The 16,020-nt window shown below is 40.3% G+C and overlaps 1 protein-coding gene across 1 annotated transcript in view; it reads right to left on the bottom strand.

Annotated features, from left to right (window-relative positions):
• The window catches only part of SPOCK1 (SPARC (osteonectin), cwcv and kazal like domains proteoglycan 1), a 272,406-nt gene that overhangs the window by 52,834 nt on the left and 203,552 nt on the right, over positions 1-16,020 (bottom strand). Inside the window, exon 7 of the mRNA XM_039701668.1 lies at positions 5,253-5,367. Within this exon, the coding sequence (XP_039557602.1) occupies positions 5,253-5,367 (115 nt within the window). The remainder of the gene's footprint in view (positions 1-5,252; positions 5,368-16,020) is intronic.

Genomic DNA, 16,020 nt, shown 5'->3' with positions numbered 1-16,020 from the left:
AACAAACCTACAATTTACTGATAAAGTCCAGAGAAAAAACCCACCTGGTTTTCATGAGATATATTAAAGCTTTGAAATCCTGGGCAAGCTTAATTTTGGAATTATTTTCTTTTATCATTCCCAGAATTTGAGACTCAAGCAAGTAACTTAGAAATCTACCTGGAAATTCAGTGTCAGAAAGAGCCTTTTTTCAAAACTAAAGCCACAAAAGGAAACATTTCCTGATGAATCTGCACCAATTTCAAATCAACCCTGTTCATGACTCATACTTCATCTTCATAAACTTTAAAATTATGTACTCTGCAGTTATGAAAACCTGTGAACAGCAATTTGAAGCTGAAATATTTGCTGAAAGTGGGTTTCAAGGCTTTAAATTCTTTTAGTTGTCAGTCATTCAGACACAAGAAGTGATACAACTCATTTGGGAAACAAGAGTGTGGTTTCTTCTGGTGAATTTCATGCACTGAGTGCTCTTTTTATATAGGAAAGGAACATTAAACCTTCTCATCCATCACACCCAATAGGGCTGGTAGTTAAATGCTACAATTCATACCCTAAACAATATAGATTCTTGATCAAGCTTGCCAAGACCTATTCCTGCAACTTAAAAATGTTCCCTTGATTCTCCTTAGAAATTTAAACAACACTTGGCATATTTGAATATACTTCCTTCTGCCTATTGACCTTATATTCCCCTTATCAAGATAATAGAGTTTCCTCAGAAGTTGCCTTGGGCATTTCTGCAAGGTCAAAAGCACACAATGCACAGACAGGGATAAACCTACTTTGAATTACTGCATCCACTCATGCTCCAGTGGCTCTGCAACCCTGATGGCCACAAATGAAGTCTGGTGTGCTGGGAGTACAGCACTTTGAAAGCACAGAAAGGGTATGGTCAGAAAGAGCCCTGACAGGCTGTTAAACATTTACCACCCTGCCTGAGCACTCCGCCTCTAACACAGACCAAACAGCAGTGACAGAGCAAGGGGGGAAGCTGACAGAACCACATTATTGCAACCACGAATTCACACCTGCCAGGAGACAGCCCAGTCACTGCACTGCGTTGGTGTTTTGATAGAATGAACAGCACATTCAAGGCAAGAATTTCTCCACTTGCCAGGAGGTTCTGAAGAACTGAAACAGTTTGTTTCTTATCTCAAGTTATTTAGGGTAGGTTTTTGGAAGCTTCATGTGGTCTAAAAATAAGTTCTGTTTGATAAGGACTCTACTTACTATTGCAAAGATGTACCTGAGAACCACCAGCAGACAAGGTTCTGTGCCTTAAATAATTGCTGTCACTTCGAGCCAGTTTCTAGTCCTTTTCTTTTGTTGAAATTATAGCCTTATTCATTTTACAGAACTAAATCAAAGGGCATACCCACTCTGGAAGGGCAGCTAACCTCAGGGCAGTTTACAGCTCAACCTCTGTCTCTGGGTAGCCAAGTTGAAAATCAGCAGCTATCATAGAAGCATATTGTAGAGCTGGGATACTGCTGTGAATTATGAAGCATATCAAGTGTTTGGATAAATCAAAGGTTCCTAAATGGGTCTAAAACAGCGAAGAGTAAAAGCATTAGGGCTTGTCTTCTTTTCCAAAATCTTCCATTAGTACCTTCACAGAGACCTGTTTTCTACCTCTCAGACACTGATTCAAAATTCCATTTAAGAAAATGAAGAACATGATCCTGCCATCTCCTCAAAGATTTAACTTTATGGTAGAAAGATTTTATTGTTGTTACTTGCCATTAAAGGTAATAATTCTGGTGTAGTTTTCTTTTGCTTGCATTTGTGCTATTTTATTAATGTCTCTGTAGTAGCAGTTAGCATTGCAAAAGGAATTCCAATTTTCAACATGATTATTGGTCCTCATTTTCATCCTCAAAGCTGGGATGTTTTCGAAGGAGCTCAGGGAGGAGAAAGGAATAAGACTCAGACACCACAGTCCATTGTTACCTCTGAGCACATACACTTAAATTGGCTTTCCTTTGATGCTGCTGCCAATTTTATTCACAAGCGTATAAAAAAAAGGTCATGACATTTAGAATTACACTACTTTGGAAATTAAATGTTCCTTTAAATTTTTAATTTCTGAAAGTAATTTATCATGGAATAATATTTGAATATGGTTGAATGAATGTGTAAAGATTAATGCAAACTTTCTTCAAACTGCAAGATCACAACCATGTATGTTTAACCTTGTTGTGTAATAGGCATAAAAATGTTGATATGTGAGCTCGAAGAGCTGCATTTCCATTTTGCTGGAAGCACTTGCACTGTTATTCTCCTTAGTATTTTTCCACTGGCATGTCTGTATAAGGCATGAGGTTTAGCTCTCAATCATTTTCTACTAACATTACATTTCGCAAACCTGGCAACTAAATAAGGAGGAAAAATGAATCCCAATGGTCTGCAGAGTTTTTTTCAGAGTTTTATGTGAGAAATCAAACTACTGATTTTTGGACTAATTCAGCAATATTAATGATATATTTGTAGCATATGAGCAAATAAAATAATTTTGTGTGAACACTATAGAAAGCACTAAGATACCACATAACCAGCATTCTAGTCAGAAGCTCCCAATTCAGAGATTTGGGGATCTGACAAAGAGGAGATCACTGAAGTGCTGTCATGGCCAAGTGTTGGGGGTCCCTCCTCATGGAATGGCCTTGCCCACATCACACACAGGCTCATCAGATGGTTTGGGCTGGGCCTTTCTTATCACTGAACCCAGCTGTGAACCCAGCATGGCTGTGTCACCTTAGCCACTGGTCAGGGCTTATTTCTCCAAGGCCAGCTGACATTCCTTGTTCAGCAGAAAAGGGATTCTTACAAAAGGCAGCAGCACACTCTTGCATTATTTTGTGGTCAGCAACTAGAGTTCATAATTTTCTCTTATACTGAGGAAGGCTGGCTGGGCCCCAGGCTGCAAAGGGCAGACACACACAATTCCAAATCCCTGCTCAGATGCTGCTAAAATTGCACCTGCATAAAATTTATTCTGGTGTGTAGAATTTACTCATGTGCTCTCATGAAAACTTTTAGAAGACTGACAAATTCTGAAATATTTAGTTTGAGGCTCCATTGCACTCAGTGGGTCAACTGAAGAGACTGAGGAAGATAAAGGAAATCTTTAACTCAAATGTTACTGGCACATTCAAAGATCCAGAAGAAAAGCAAATTATAAAGCACCTATGTTATTGATTATTTGATTCTCAATTCCAAATCCTTTTGTGTACATTTCAGTAAATAAAAATAAAAACCAAAAAATAAAAAATAACAACAACAACAACAACAAAACAACAACAACAACAACAACAACAACAACAACAACAACAACAACAACAACAATAATAATAATAATAATAATAATATCCTTGTCACCAGGGCAATGGCAGGAGCACTGCTAGTTCAAATTTGGCCTCTTGAAAAGCCCTCAGGAAAGTTGCTCTGCAGATCACCCAATTCATTAAATTAATGCTTTGTTGGCTGGAGTTAAAGTTTGAGTCAGGCAAAACAAAAGCCTGGGTTTCAGAATACATATACCCTGTCAAATTGCATTTATCAAGATAAGGGTTATTAGAATCTTTTTTCTCTTGTGTGAATGAAATTGTAAGCTTGAAATGTCACTGAAGATTTATTAATCTGATACTCTTTCTGATAAGGGCAAAGAAATAGAAAGGGCAGAGAAAAAGAAATATTTCTTGTAGCCTGATAAGGACTACAAGAAATAGAAAATATGAATAAGGCAATTTATCTGTGGGCATTCTGTAACCAAAAGATTCAAGCCACACAAAGCGATAGTACAGTTATATATTGATTTCAGAACACTGCCATCTACAACACTTGGTCAAAGTTTGAGAGCTGTGCAGAAAAATATCTGCAATTTTCTAAGAATGATACTAAACCTGAATTTTCAATCTGTAGGCTGGAGTAACACTTCTTCTAGAAAGTAGATGGAGGCCTAATGTGAAAACTGGTGCTGTGCTGGAGTATACAATGTGTGCAGGGAGAACCAGCAGCAGGACCATCAGTGTTTCCAGCTGAGGTGACAGGGCCTGAACTAACCATAAGAAATGTTGTTTAAACACGTTTTCCCAATTTCTGTGCCTGCTACCTGAAGAACATGTCTACAGCAGGGAGGAGAAAGAGCAAAGAGAGGTTTACAAATATTTTGGGTCCAACAGACCATTGTTAAAGCTTCCTGTTTGTTGTACTCCATGTGATGCACAAGACAAATAAACACATTTCACTACTCAACGTGACAGAGCAAACCCTAATCAGCACTTTGGCTTTGTGAGCTCCCAACACAGGCAGGAGCCCAGCAGCAGCCAGTGAATTAAACCTTCTGCAATCATGACAGAGGGGAGACAACAGGACTCAAAACCAGGCCTAAACCCAGGCTCATGCTCATCAGAACATCTGCACTTGTACCAAGGAGCCACAGCCATAGCAAACCAACTTCTTCCTTCCAAAGAGCTTTCCTCATAGCAGGGAGGACTCTCAGACAGAGCCTGGCTGTGACAGCTCCCCTCCTGCTGCTGGACTCTGCTTTCAGTCAGTCTCTTCTGACAGAACTAATTCCCTCTGGATGAGGTCACCCCGAGACAGGCTGTGCTTGCTTCCTCAGAAAAGACCTGGGGGAGTGAATGAGCTCACCAGGCTTTCAGAGCTGCAGAGAACTCACCAGAGAGCTGGCAAGGAAAAAGGCCATTTGTGCTGAGACTCCAGCCTTCAGTTTGACACAGCATCATTTGCAATGAATTTGTTATTGAAGCAGATTTATACATGGACACAGATACATCTGTCTATTCAATATGTATTTGATTTCTAATGCTAACAATACAGATGAAAATCGTAATTCAGACCCCCTGTAACACATGTGTGACCTTAAATGACATTTTAGTTAAGAGTCTACTGTTTTTTTTTAACTCACAAAATAATGAACCATCAAGTAGTATATTTTCTTTTCTACTTTCTTTTACAATTTTTCACTATTTCCATTGTCATTTAAAATATTGCAATTCATTAGCCAGAATGTAGTTTTGCTATGATACTCTCTCAAGTAGGAGTTAGTTTTGCAGCAATTAAGGTGTTTGAAAGCACTACCTGTTTAGAAAATGCTTAGTTGTACCTCTTTCTCAGAACACCTTACATAGAAAATATGCCAGTTAAGAAAAGTCTTTCTTACAGTTTTCTAAGAACATAGCAGGAGCCAAATTATCTGCCATGATTTCATTAATAGTGCAACTTACCAGTTTTCTCTGCCTTGTGTTTTAAACTTTCAGGTCCTGGCAGGCAGGGGCAGGACCCTTCACATCGAGCTGTGATGGTTTTGCCAGAAGTACAGGCATGGAACTCCATCTTGCACTAGCGGCATAAAAAAAAAAAAAAAAAAAAAAAAAAAAAAAAAAAAGCAAGAATACTATTTAGGACAAGATATGAAATAGCAGCTGTCAATTAAATGAGAAATTGTGTTATCAGTAATGGCTTGGATAGATTGCAAAACTTCAGTCTTTGCTGCAAATATTTTTATAAGATAACACTGACTATTTCTAGCCTTTGTTGTTTGCATTACCTATATTTTAGTTCTGACTTTCCTCCAAGAGCTTTGTGCCTGTGTAGTTGTCCTTTCCTCAGTGACTGCCCCATGGGTATTTCCCCATTCTGTGCCCAGCAGCACCAGTGGCTGGACACTGGACTAATGCAGTAATAAAATGAAGTGAAAGAAAACAGCACAGAAACACAAATGTTCTCTTTGGCTTGATACCTAGTGAACCAAATTCAGCTCCATTTTTTGTCCTCTTCAAGCCCTGCTTTTACAAGACCAGAATCCAAGGGCTGTTGATACCCAGGGGAGTGCTGCCTGTGGTGCCCAGGCTGCAGCTCCTCCCTGCAGGGATTGCCTCCTGCCAAGGAAAACGGGAATGCTGGGCTGCAAAGTCCCTTTGATCTGAGTTTTACTGGAGATTATGATTCATTTAAAAGCAGGCCAACATGTTCACACAGTGGGACACGATGTGTTTTGACCCAGCTGAAGGACATGGAGCCTGAGACCATGGTGTTACCATGGGGGATGCAGTGGGCAACTGGAGCTCACTGGGCAGCAGCCACTGCTGAAACCACAGCATCATCCTCTCTAATTCTGGTCCAGGGGGAACCAAGGGAACAGAGCAGGATGTTGTTACAAGATAAACACCTCCTGCTTTGAAAGTACTGCAAATACCTTGGCTTTGCCCATGTTTGTTTTCGTTAAAAGGGCTCATTGTGTCCCAAGCTTTAATCTAGCAGCAGGAGACCATTATGCTGTGCCTACATCCCATTCTCTTGGCATTATCCCCCCACCATCCCCGACTTCAAGGCATCAGGGTGATTCTTTGCTCTCTGTGATGTGCTGCCCTTCTCATTTAGAAAATGCAGGGCGACACTGCAAGTGTGCAAGCTTAGCTTGTACTTTACACCAATTTCTCCCAAGGGAAGGGAATATATGTACTTATTTTTCAACTGTTTGCTCCATAAATACGCTTTGCTCAGAGCACAAAGACAAGAGAGAGCACATCAGAAGGAAAGGAGGACAGGAGAAAGGACAACACCAAGTGCAGTCCTGGAGGCAATGACTTTCTGCAGCATATTCTGATAGTCAATGTGTTATTGAGAACACAGGCATAAATCTTCTTCCTGCAGCTGGAGTTGATAATTTAATCCCTTACAGAACATCAATTACTTACATATTTTATTATGCATAATAAATGTAAATTATGTATCTAAGCATTAGCAATTATACTTCAAATACCAACCTTTAAGATGGCACCAGCCTATTTCAAGCCCGTTATTATGTGCATTTAAGAAAGGAAGAATTTTATACTTAGAAACATCAAGGCAAGTTTTTCCTCAGCTTTCCAGACAATTGATAAAAATGACACCCAAAAAGCTAAACACAAACCAAAAAAAGAAACTGCTTAAATTGTGGTATTATCTGAGGGCATTGAGGAGAGCCCAGCTTAAAGATCACAATGCTGCAGTCACATGTGAGTAAGTTTACACCCATGATTAACCACATTATTTTCCCACTGTGCTTCTTTGGGATGTTTGGTGTTGGGGGATGAAGAATTCCATCATTTTAAATATTAAATTAGAATAATACTAACTACTTTTCGATAACTAAACACTTATGTAGCTCTTTCTTCATTCCTAGAGGAAAATATGGATCTCTCTTACTTTGCATGTGATCGTGTGCTTACTCACTGTAACAACCTACAAGAGCTGCTCAACTTTGGATTTAATGACTTTGCCTAAGCCTCACTAAGTGATATTCAGAGGCAGAGTGGACACAGAGGATGTCTTGTGGAGCAATAATGACTTTTTGGATTATTCTGCCACTGGATCTACAGCATATAAGGAGCCTGCTGGCTTTCTCCAGACCATGGACAATAAAATGATACACACTGCTTGGAAAAACTCTCAGTCTTTCACACCAAAGGGACATTATACATTTTGCAGACATGAGTCATAAATCTCCTTGCAGTGATTGTGCACAGGACTCTGTGGGAGCAGCCCCACAGTTTGGGGCCAGTCCCTCTCATTTCAGGGGACTCATTTTGCCCTGATATGATTGGATATCCCTCAACTCTCTGCTGAGCTGCTCTGATAGAGCTCTCTGGGTCGTGCAAGCTTTGTATTTTTCTGCAGCCTCCCTGGTGTGTGAACTGCATTTGTTTACTCTGAACCCCAAGGCCCACATAAACATCTCTAAACTATTTTACTGCAAATGGAAAAGCAGCTCTGTTATTTGTTGCTAAATGTATATGGAGATCAATAAAGTATATGAGGGGAGAAATGGTTGAACATATTCATGGAAAATTCATAAATTAATTTATTCAACTAAGATGTGGGAAATTACTGCAGAGTGTGTTTTGGTTAAAGTGTTCCCCTGAGAATCCACTACTCGTATAATGATTCCCTCTTTATTGTCAGTGAATCTACAGCAATGTGTTTTGCATAAGCATTCACATTTGAGGGAGAAAGAAAATAGCTACATAAAATTTATTCCTAGTTATTTTATTCTTGTCTGTTAGTCTCCAGCCTCCAGTCCCTGCTAGAGGAAAATCAAGATTTTTTTTTTTTTTTAATGATATAATAAAGCAGTGTACCTCTGCTTTTATTCTGACTTTCAACTTCTGGCAGCCAGGTTTTGATCTAACTGCAAGTAAGTAATCCTGTGGAATAAGTTACTGTGATCTTTTCTGCAAGGGTGTATATTTGACTACTGAATGTGTTCATGGACAGCTTGGTACAGCCCAGTGCACTAATGCTGTGAGGAGCTTTGCATCCTGACACAAGCAACTCATGGAATTGCTTAAAACACAGCCAGGTACAGCAGCACATCCAAGCCCTGATGGCACCTTTCAGTGGCAAAGCAGGGTAATTGAGATGCAACTGCAGCTGCCCCTGGGGGCCGGGGACATCCTGTGTGATTGATTCACAAGCCAAAAATCAACAACTGAAAATTTCTTGAAGTCAGAGTAATACAGGAGAAAGTGCTAGGTTCCAAAATTCTGTTGGATCTATCATTAATTTAATTAATTTAATTTAATTAAACAGGAGGGTATGTAGGAATTAGCAGACAATATACATGACAAAGATAAACATGAAGTCTCATTTGAGAAAGAGTGAGCACTGAAACAGGAGGTTAAATTTTATAGTATACTAATTAAGCATTAAACTCCTGAGATATTACATCATATTAACGACAGTGTCTCCAAACCTTTGTTGAGCAGTGCTCTTGCCTGGAAGACACTGTGTTTTTAGCACCCTACAGCTTTTTACATTTTCACCAAGAATGATTTCAGTGCAGTGTTTGTTTTATGGTGCATCTTTTGTTCACTCACAATATGTCTCTTCGAAGCTACACATACAAATAACAAAAGCTCATTATTTTCTACCTTATCTTTTACCGAGTGGCTGCCACAGGCAGAAGCTAAAATTTCCTGAAATTATAGCATGTATATATTTTTAGTCCAGAGTTTCTTGATATCAGTAGTGTTTCCTACCTATCTGTCTTAGCAGATAATTAGAATCCATTGGAATTCAGACACCCCTTTGAGAGGGGTTGTTTGTTTACAAGCTTTAGAGCCGTGCTTGCCATTGCTTCCTTAGCTGGGACTCTTATCACCATTTTCTTTATAAGCCTCTCCTTCCAGTTTTCATCAGATGGGAAAAAAAAAATACAGTATTTGGAACACACTCAGATCAAGTGTGGGTTTTTTAAAAAAACTTGTCATAATAAAAAAGGTTCAGTATCTTTTCTACAAATCCCAAAAGAAATGTCAGATGGTGCACTCCCATTGCATGCGGCTGAACACATACATTAAGTTTTAATGGGAATTCTCCAAACTTTTCAGGCTCTGTAAAACCTGAAATCCTGAAATAAGGATTGAGAGACAGCAGTCAACCACATGAATTTGTGTTCATTAAAAAACCAGTCACTAATGTGAAGTCTGGAGGTGAGTCTCAGATTCTGGGCTGAGGGCAGGGCTGTGTGGTCCCTTAGCACTTCCCCTCCCTGCTGTGGGTTCTGCTGCCTTTTTGCTGCTCTGCAAACCAGAGCCCCCTGGCCTGGGTGCTGGGAAGGAGAGGGGCTGCCCTGGGACACCTCAGGGGAGCACTGAAAACATGGGCCAAGCTCTGTCCCCAGGACTGGCCCCTTGCGCAGCTTTTCTGGTGGCATTAGTGGCTATTCCATGGCCACACCAACACTGTTGTGGCTTGTGCAGTCATCTCATTTCTCTGGGCACTCTTCTGCTCACAGAGCAAAGCTCCCCACTGCCAGGCCTCCTGCCCTGCATGTGCACAGCTCCAGGATGGGACTGGCTCGTGCTATTGCAACAAAAATTAAAGGGAGGCTGGTGGAAAAAATAATTATAATAAAAACATACCATGTTTTCCCTATTAAAATAGCTACCAGGCAAGCACACAATCTTTGCAATAAAAGCTGTACAAAGATATCTTAAAATCCTGGAGCACTAATTAGGAGCTATGTTCTCCTTATGAGAATACATAGTTGATGTTGATATTAATGGGAGTTATGCATGCATACCAGTGGTGGAATAAACTAATTAACACAACCAATCTATTGTGTAAATACACATTAAAGCCTTTTAAAAATGTGTGCTAGCTCTAGCTTTGAGGCAGATGTTATAGCTGATAGACTCAGAAATTCCTGTCTCTGCAAGGAGTGGCATGAAGGACCTTGTTATATCTCAGGTAAACAACAAATATTTGAGAATGTCTCTCACTGCACACGCAGCTGACAGGCTGGTGGTTCATAATCTGCTAGAAAAAGAGAACAGCATCCAGGTTGAGGGTCAAGAAGAGAGACACCCAGGTCCCAAGCCACTGATATTAAATGGGCTGAACAGATTTATGCAGCCAAATGCAGTAACACCAAAAGGTGTCACACAGAAAAGCTCCAAAGACCTGAAATTGGTCCACACTGCACAGCTCTGCCCTCTGCAATCCTGCAGCTCTAATGAGGGACAGCTGCAGGACTTTGCTCCTCTGAGTAAAATTACCAGGGAACAGAAGGAAAGCATGAGACCCCAGCAATCTTTAAATATCAGGCTAAGTCAAGCAGTCACAGCAGCAACTGCATGTGCTCCAAGCACATGGCTCAGCTCCTTAAGACTAGAATTGCCAGGTTTAAGATTTTAAAATGAAACTATTTTTTTAATTACTAAAATTTTTAGCTGCTTTTTTTGTTAGATCCCAGCCATATACAATCAGAAAGTGACATGTTTTTCACTATTACAGCATAATAATGTTTAAGCCACAAAGCACCATATTTAGAGCAACGGCAAAGTCAGAAAGTTCATCATCCAAGAAGAAACAATTGATTCTTGGGCTTCAGAAAAGAACAAGCTGAGTTGCATTTGGCACCAGTCATGCAATTCAGGATGGCATTAATTGCATATTTTGTGGCTCTGCATTATAATTAGAACTGTACACACCTCTCTAAAAATAGCCTTCAACTTCTCAGGAGGAGGAGAACAGAAGGAGCTCCTTCTTTTCATCAGCTAAAGACAAAGAGTGACTTTAGAAAACAGAGTTTGATTGCTCCATAGAGGGTCAGCTCTGCTCCTAAACAGAGCCCATGACTTGATAAATAAATAAATAAAAATTAAAAATTCATAATGTAAATATTAAAGATTTCATTAAAGAAAGAAAAAAGAACAGTTTTCTGAAGTGACTGATGGCTGAAGTAGGATAAATGCTTGTAGGCATGTTGAACCATCTCAGTGTTTGACTGGCAGGGCAGCAAACTAAGCAAATGATCCTGTACTTGTGTTGCTGCAAACTGTCCTTAAAGCCAGAGCAGAATCAGCTAATTTGGGGACTTCTGGACAGACCACCGAAGCACAAAATTCTGTTCTAATACAAGACACATTGCCCCAAGAAACAAGTGGCAATCAGCTCAATGTGAAGCAGGAAATTCTAAAAATGCAGTTGGTTGCGTGAGCTAGATGATATGGCATTCAAGGTCACAACACCATGTGGAGGTGAAGGACATTCAAGGGACCACTTATTAATGCAATGTGACAATGAAAACAAATGGTTTTCTATTCTATGACCAAGCAAGAAAATAGTTCCAGGCACCAAAATCTACTGCATCATAAAGAAATGGAACTTGTTTTTACAGTTTAGATGCCTATTCTGGAAACACCTAGGTCAAGGGGTGGGTGTGGGCATCTCTCACTTGCTTTAACATCTTGTAAAAAATTTGGGTCCTTATTGGAGAAGTACAGACCAAACAGAGCTGGAACTTGACACAGAAGTATCAATTCAGAAGTTGAAACATTTGTGCAATGTTGATTTCAACATTTCCTTCACTGGCTGAGGAGACCACAATGAGTTAAATAGGAAATGAAGACAAAGCACTTCTGTCCTTTATATAAATAAAGACACCCATCCTTCCTTCTCACTGAGATTTAACGCAAAGCACCAGCCTAGCTTGGATCTCCAAAGCACCCTGCTCTCCTCCCATCCTCCTCCTGTTACATATCATGCAAAGGCTACAGCACTTTGATTTCAGTGATCATTTCGGAATACCAAGGTTGTGCTCACACTCTGGGCTGCTACCAGCCGGTTCTTGTGCACAAATGCAGGAGTCGAGGTGCTGAGGAGATGATGCACAGTCACCCACCCCCATATTCTGCACTCTGTATTCAGGCACAAAAGCTTTTCCTGTTGCTAAATGTCTACTCTGCTGTCTCCCTGCAGGATTTGCATGACAGGTCACTGATGATGAGCATTTCCTAGCTGCACGTGGGAGTTTTTCCCTTTCAGTACATTAGTCTGCTGTACCGCAAGACATGGACTTTAAAAAATCACTTTCCTATTGCATTTGTTTTCCTTCATTTCTAGATTTATATTGTATTGCTTTTGTCTCTATGAAATTATTCCCTATTCTAACGCCTCATAATCATGAGCTGAGAGTTCATAGCTAATAGCACTATTCAAAGTGGAATGAAGCTACATTTTTTTTCCCCTTTAATAGACCAAAGCCATCTTAGATTAAAAGTAAAGAAAATCACAGAAAAACAATTGGAAATTTGGAGTGATCGATGCTGCTTGAAATGTACTTGCCATGTAATTGAGATGCATTCTCATTCTCATTCTGCAGCCATTTACTGATCACACGAGAACGATGATTTGTCATTTTTACTTGCTCCAAATTACTAAAGGCAATTTAATTTCTCTCATGGAGACGACACATCAGATAACGTGAACATAATCAAGGGGTAACGATCTGTGGCTCTGTGCACACACTGATGCTCCTGTTACCAGCTAAACAACCACCTGCACATGGCAGAGGGAAGGCAACACCAGACACTCAGATCCCCAAGCACAGGCTCTCCACCCAGTCAATCACATTATAAACACAGCAATTTAGCTACACCAGGTGATTACACCTATTTAGATTTCAGATGAAACAATGCTCCATCTACAGTCATTCCCACACCCATCTGTCCATACCTGGACCACAAGCAGCAGCTGGTGACCACTATAAAGGGCAGGCATGTTCCCTGAAGGCTCTCATGCAATTGGTGTGGTGGCAATATCTTAGTAGCCCAAAAATCTACCAACTCTCCCTATCAATAAGTCATTGCAAAGTATTTAGTACTGTATTTGCAGTTACTTTCGGGATGTCTGATGCCCAACAGGATGTTTCCTGGGGCAAACTGGGGATGGGATTCTGACCACTTATGGTTGTATGGACTGAATATCAGGAAAAGTCCAGATAAGTCGTGCTATAGTATCAGGATAAGCTCAACCCTCTCTCTGATGCATCCAAGTTTACAAATCAAAGTCAAAGACAAGTTGCTACTACCTGTGCATCCCTCTTGAAATGCTGGTGAATTCGTATTGAATTTGATCTATGCTGCCCATTTCTTCTCTGAAACCTTGCCACAAATACTGAGTAGCAGCTGGATTGTTGTTTTGCTCATTCCTGTTCCAGGCCAGGTTAGATGTGACTCTGGTCTAGTGACAGGTGTCCCCACCCATGGAAGGGTTAGAACAAGATGCTCTTTAAATTCCCTTACAAACCAAACCGTTCTATGATTTTATGGTCACAAAATTTTGTGCTTCCCAGAGCCCATGTTAAAAAATTGTTAGGGAGAAGGAGGAAGTACCTGGAAACATCTCATAATCCATGGACAAATGTCTGGGGGGCTTCCAGGAAAGACAGAGAACAAGGGTCAGACCAAGTGCTGTACTCTGGGCTCCAGAGCTCATACATCCTGCACTAGCAATGATTTCTTAGAACTCACTACACTTTTTTTTCTAGAAAATGGTGGGAGGAAAGGCTGGAGATACAGTAAAAGAGCACCCTGATTTGTTTAACTCAGTGGTGCAGTAAGCAGCAAACTCAGGAGTTCACTCGTGCTGCCAGACAGAGGCCAATCATGCCACCAAGTCCTGAAGTCCCTCTGCAAAACTGGAAACACCAGGTTTTCCAGCATGCATGCTTGGTTTTCAAATGTCACATTTTTCTAACCAAACGTTGTCTTTGCATGCAAGAGGTGAAAGCCAGTCTGAGTTTTTCTGTTCCCAAGTAGCTCCTTGTTCCCTGATAATAGATTTCAGGAAGCCACAGGAACATTTATTCCTGCTCCCAAAACAGTCATCCCATCCTATCCATTACATCTATTAGATGAACTAGTTCACTGTAGGTTTGCACAGATTTCACTGACCATGATGTGGCCCCAGCAGTGTTCATTCCTTGTTACAGATGAATGAAATGTACAGTACCCAGCAAACTTTCAGCTCTCAGAGAGACTTTTTGTCTGTTGATTACAGACAGAGCAAATCTGAAGTGTGAATACAAATATAAAATACTCAGCATCCTGTAGTACCCCTGCTCTGGTTGCTTTTAGATTAGCAACAAGACTGAAGTCCTAAGAATGCCAGCCTGCTTTTTAATTGACTTCTCAAAATTTTTATTTTGTAATCAAAACAAAAGCCAAACAATCTCCAATGCTAAGAAGCGCTGAAACAATACATTTGACAGTTACTAGCAAAGAAGCTTTAGGAATGTCTTTTGGAGCATAGCAACCAAGGGAGAGTAAGCAGGCTTAAGCTTTGAAGTTAAAGCTTTCAGCAACGTTTCTGATTTCTAAAGAACACAATAGAAACAACAAGAAATTAAAAAAGAAAAAATTGGAAAAACCAAACCCCAGGCCTAGTTCAATGCTCACTGAATGGACTTGCTGTGAAAGACACCTATACAAAGAAAGCAGAATTAGTCTGTTTGCTTAGAAATCAAGTACCCACAGCTAATCCTTTTGCAGTATTATCCTGTTTTGGTCTTTAATAAATCTGCTTTAAATTAAAGATGTACCCAAGCCAAGAAACACCTCCTTTGATGTTTCAAATGGCTCAAATAAGCTGTTTGCTAGAAAAAGCTCAAAATATCAATTCTGAAAATGAAAAAAATAGAAGTCCTTCTCCTATCCTACAAGGCTGGCACCACTCAGGAAGGTCAGAGACCATTCAAAACCACAAATCTGAAGCACCTCAGGCATTGGTCCCTCTCGAGCCCACGCATTAGGGGGAAAAATCCTGAAATACATGTCTCTTACAAGCCAGTTAGCCAAAAGCAGCTAATCCTCTTTTTTTTCACAACCATTACATCACATCAGCGGAATATTGAAACAAGGAATTTTACAAGTTAACTGAATGCAGGCATAGAGCTTGTAAAAACCTTGGAACAAGGTAACTACATTACTGCAAATGATATTTGTATTTAAGCTTGTATAATGAGTTGCAAGTTGGTGCAATAAACTCTATGTTCTTGTTTCCTCTTCCAGTCAAGAACACAACTTTCAATACTTGAACTGTATTAGATGACTCACCGTGTAAAAAACAGTTTTCTCCTGTTATGACCTTGACTGTAGAAAGAAGGATTTTAAAAATAATACTGGTTTTACACACCAAATGTATAGCAGGCAAGTGTAACTAACACAAGCAGCAATCCTAAAGTTGTCCTTAGTGCAGGAGCATACGTAATTGATGGGTTTTTAAGTTCCGACCATCACATGCCAATTTGTTTGATTTGGCAGTCACAACTGTGATTCTAATCAAGTTAGAAAAGCAGACCTGTGATTACCATCATCAAGATTGGTAGCTTTCCCAAAAAGAACAAATACTGTATCTGCAATCCTCACTTACTGCTCGCTTCCTTTCGAAGGGCGTGTTCGCGCCCAGAGCCGTTCCTGGCACAGGGCAGGTCGCCAGCCACAGGCAGCTCAAGGACACAGAGCTACTCAAACTTTGTGCTGTATGCTTTCATCGCTCCCTCCAGTGAAAACTGTTCCAGCTTTGGGGGCAGGCATGGGAACTTTTGGGAATTTTCCATAAGCCATATAAAATGCAGGTTTTGGAGGTGTCAGGGATAAGTGCAAGGATGCCAAAGGTTTTCCTGTCCTGTGCCCCTTCTCAGTGCTCTGAGTAACTGGGCTGGCT

This window comes from Passer montanus, unplaced genomic scaffold, assembly GCF_014805655.1.
Source record: "Passer montanus isolate IOZ18808 unplaced genomic scaffold, ASM1480565v1 scaffold15, whole genome shotgun sequence".
In the NCBI taxonomy this organism is placed as follows: domain Eukaryota; kingdom Metazoa; phylum Chordata; class Aves; order Passeriformes; family Passeridae; genus Passer; species Passer montanus.
The sequence above is the reverse complement of the archived record's forward strand: the minus strand, read 5'-3'. Positions and strand labels throughout refer to the sequence as shown.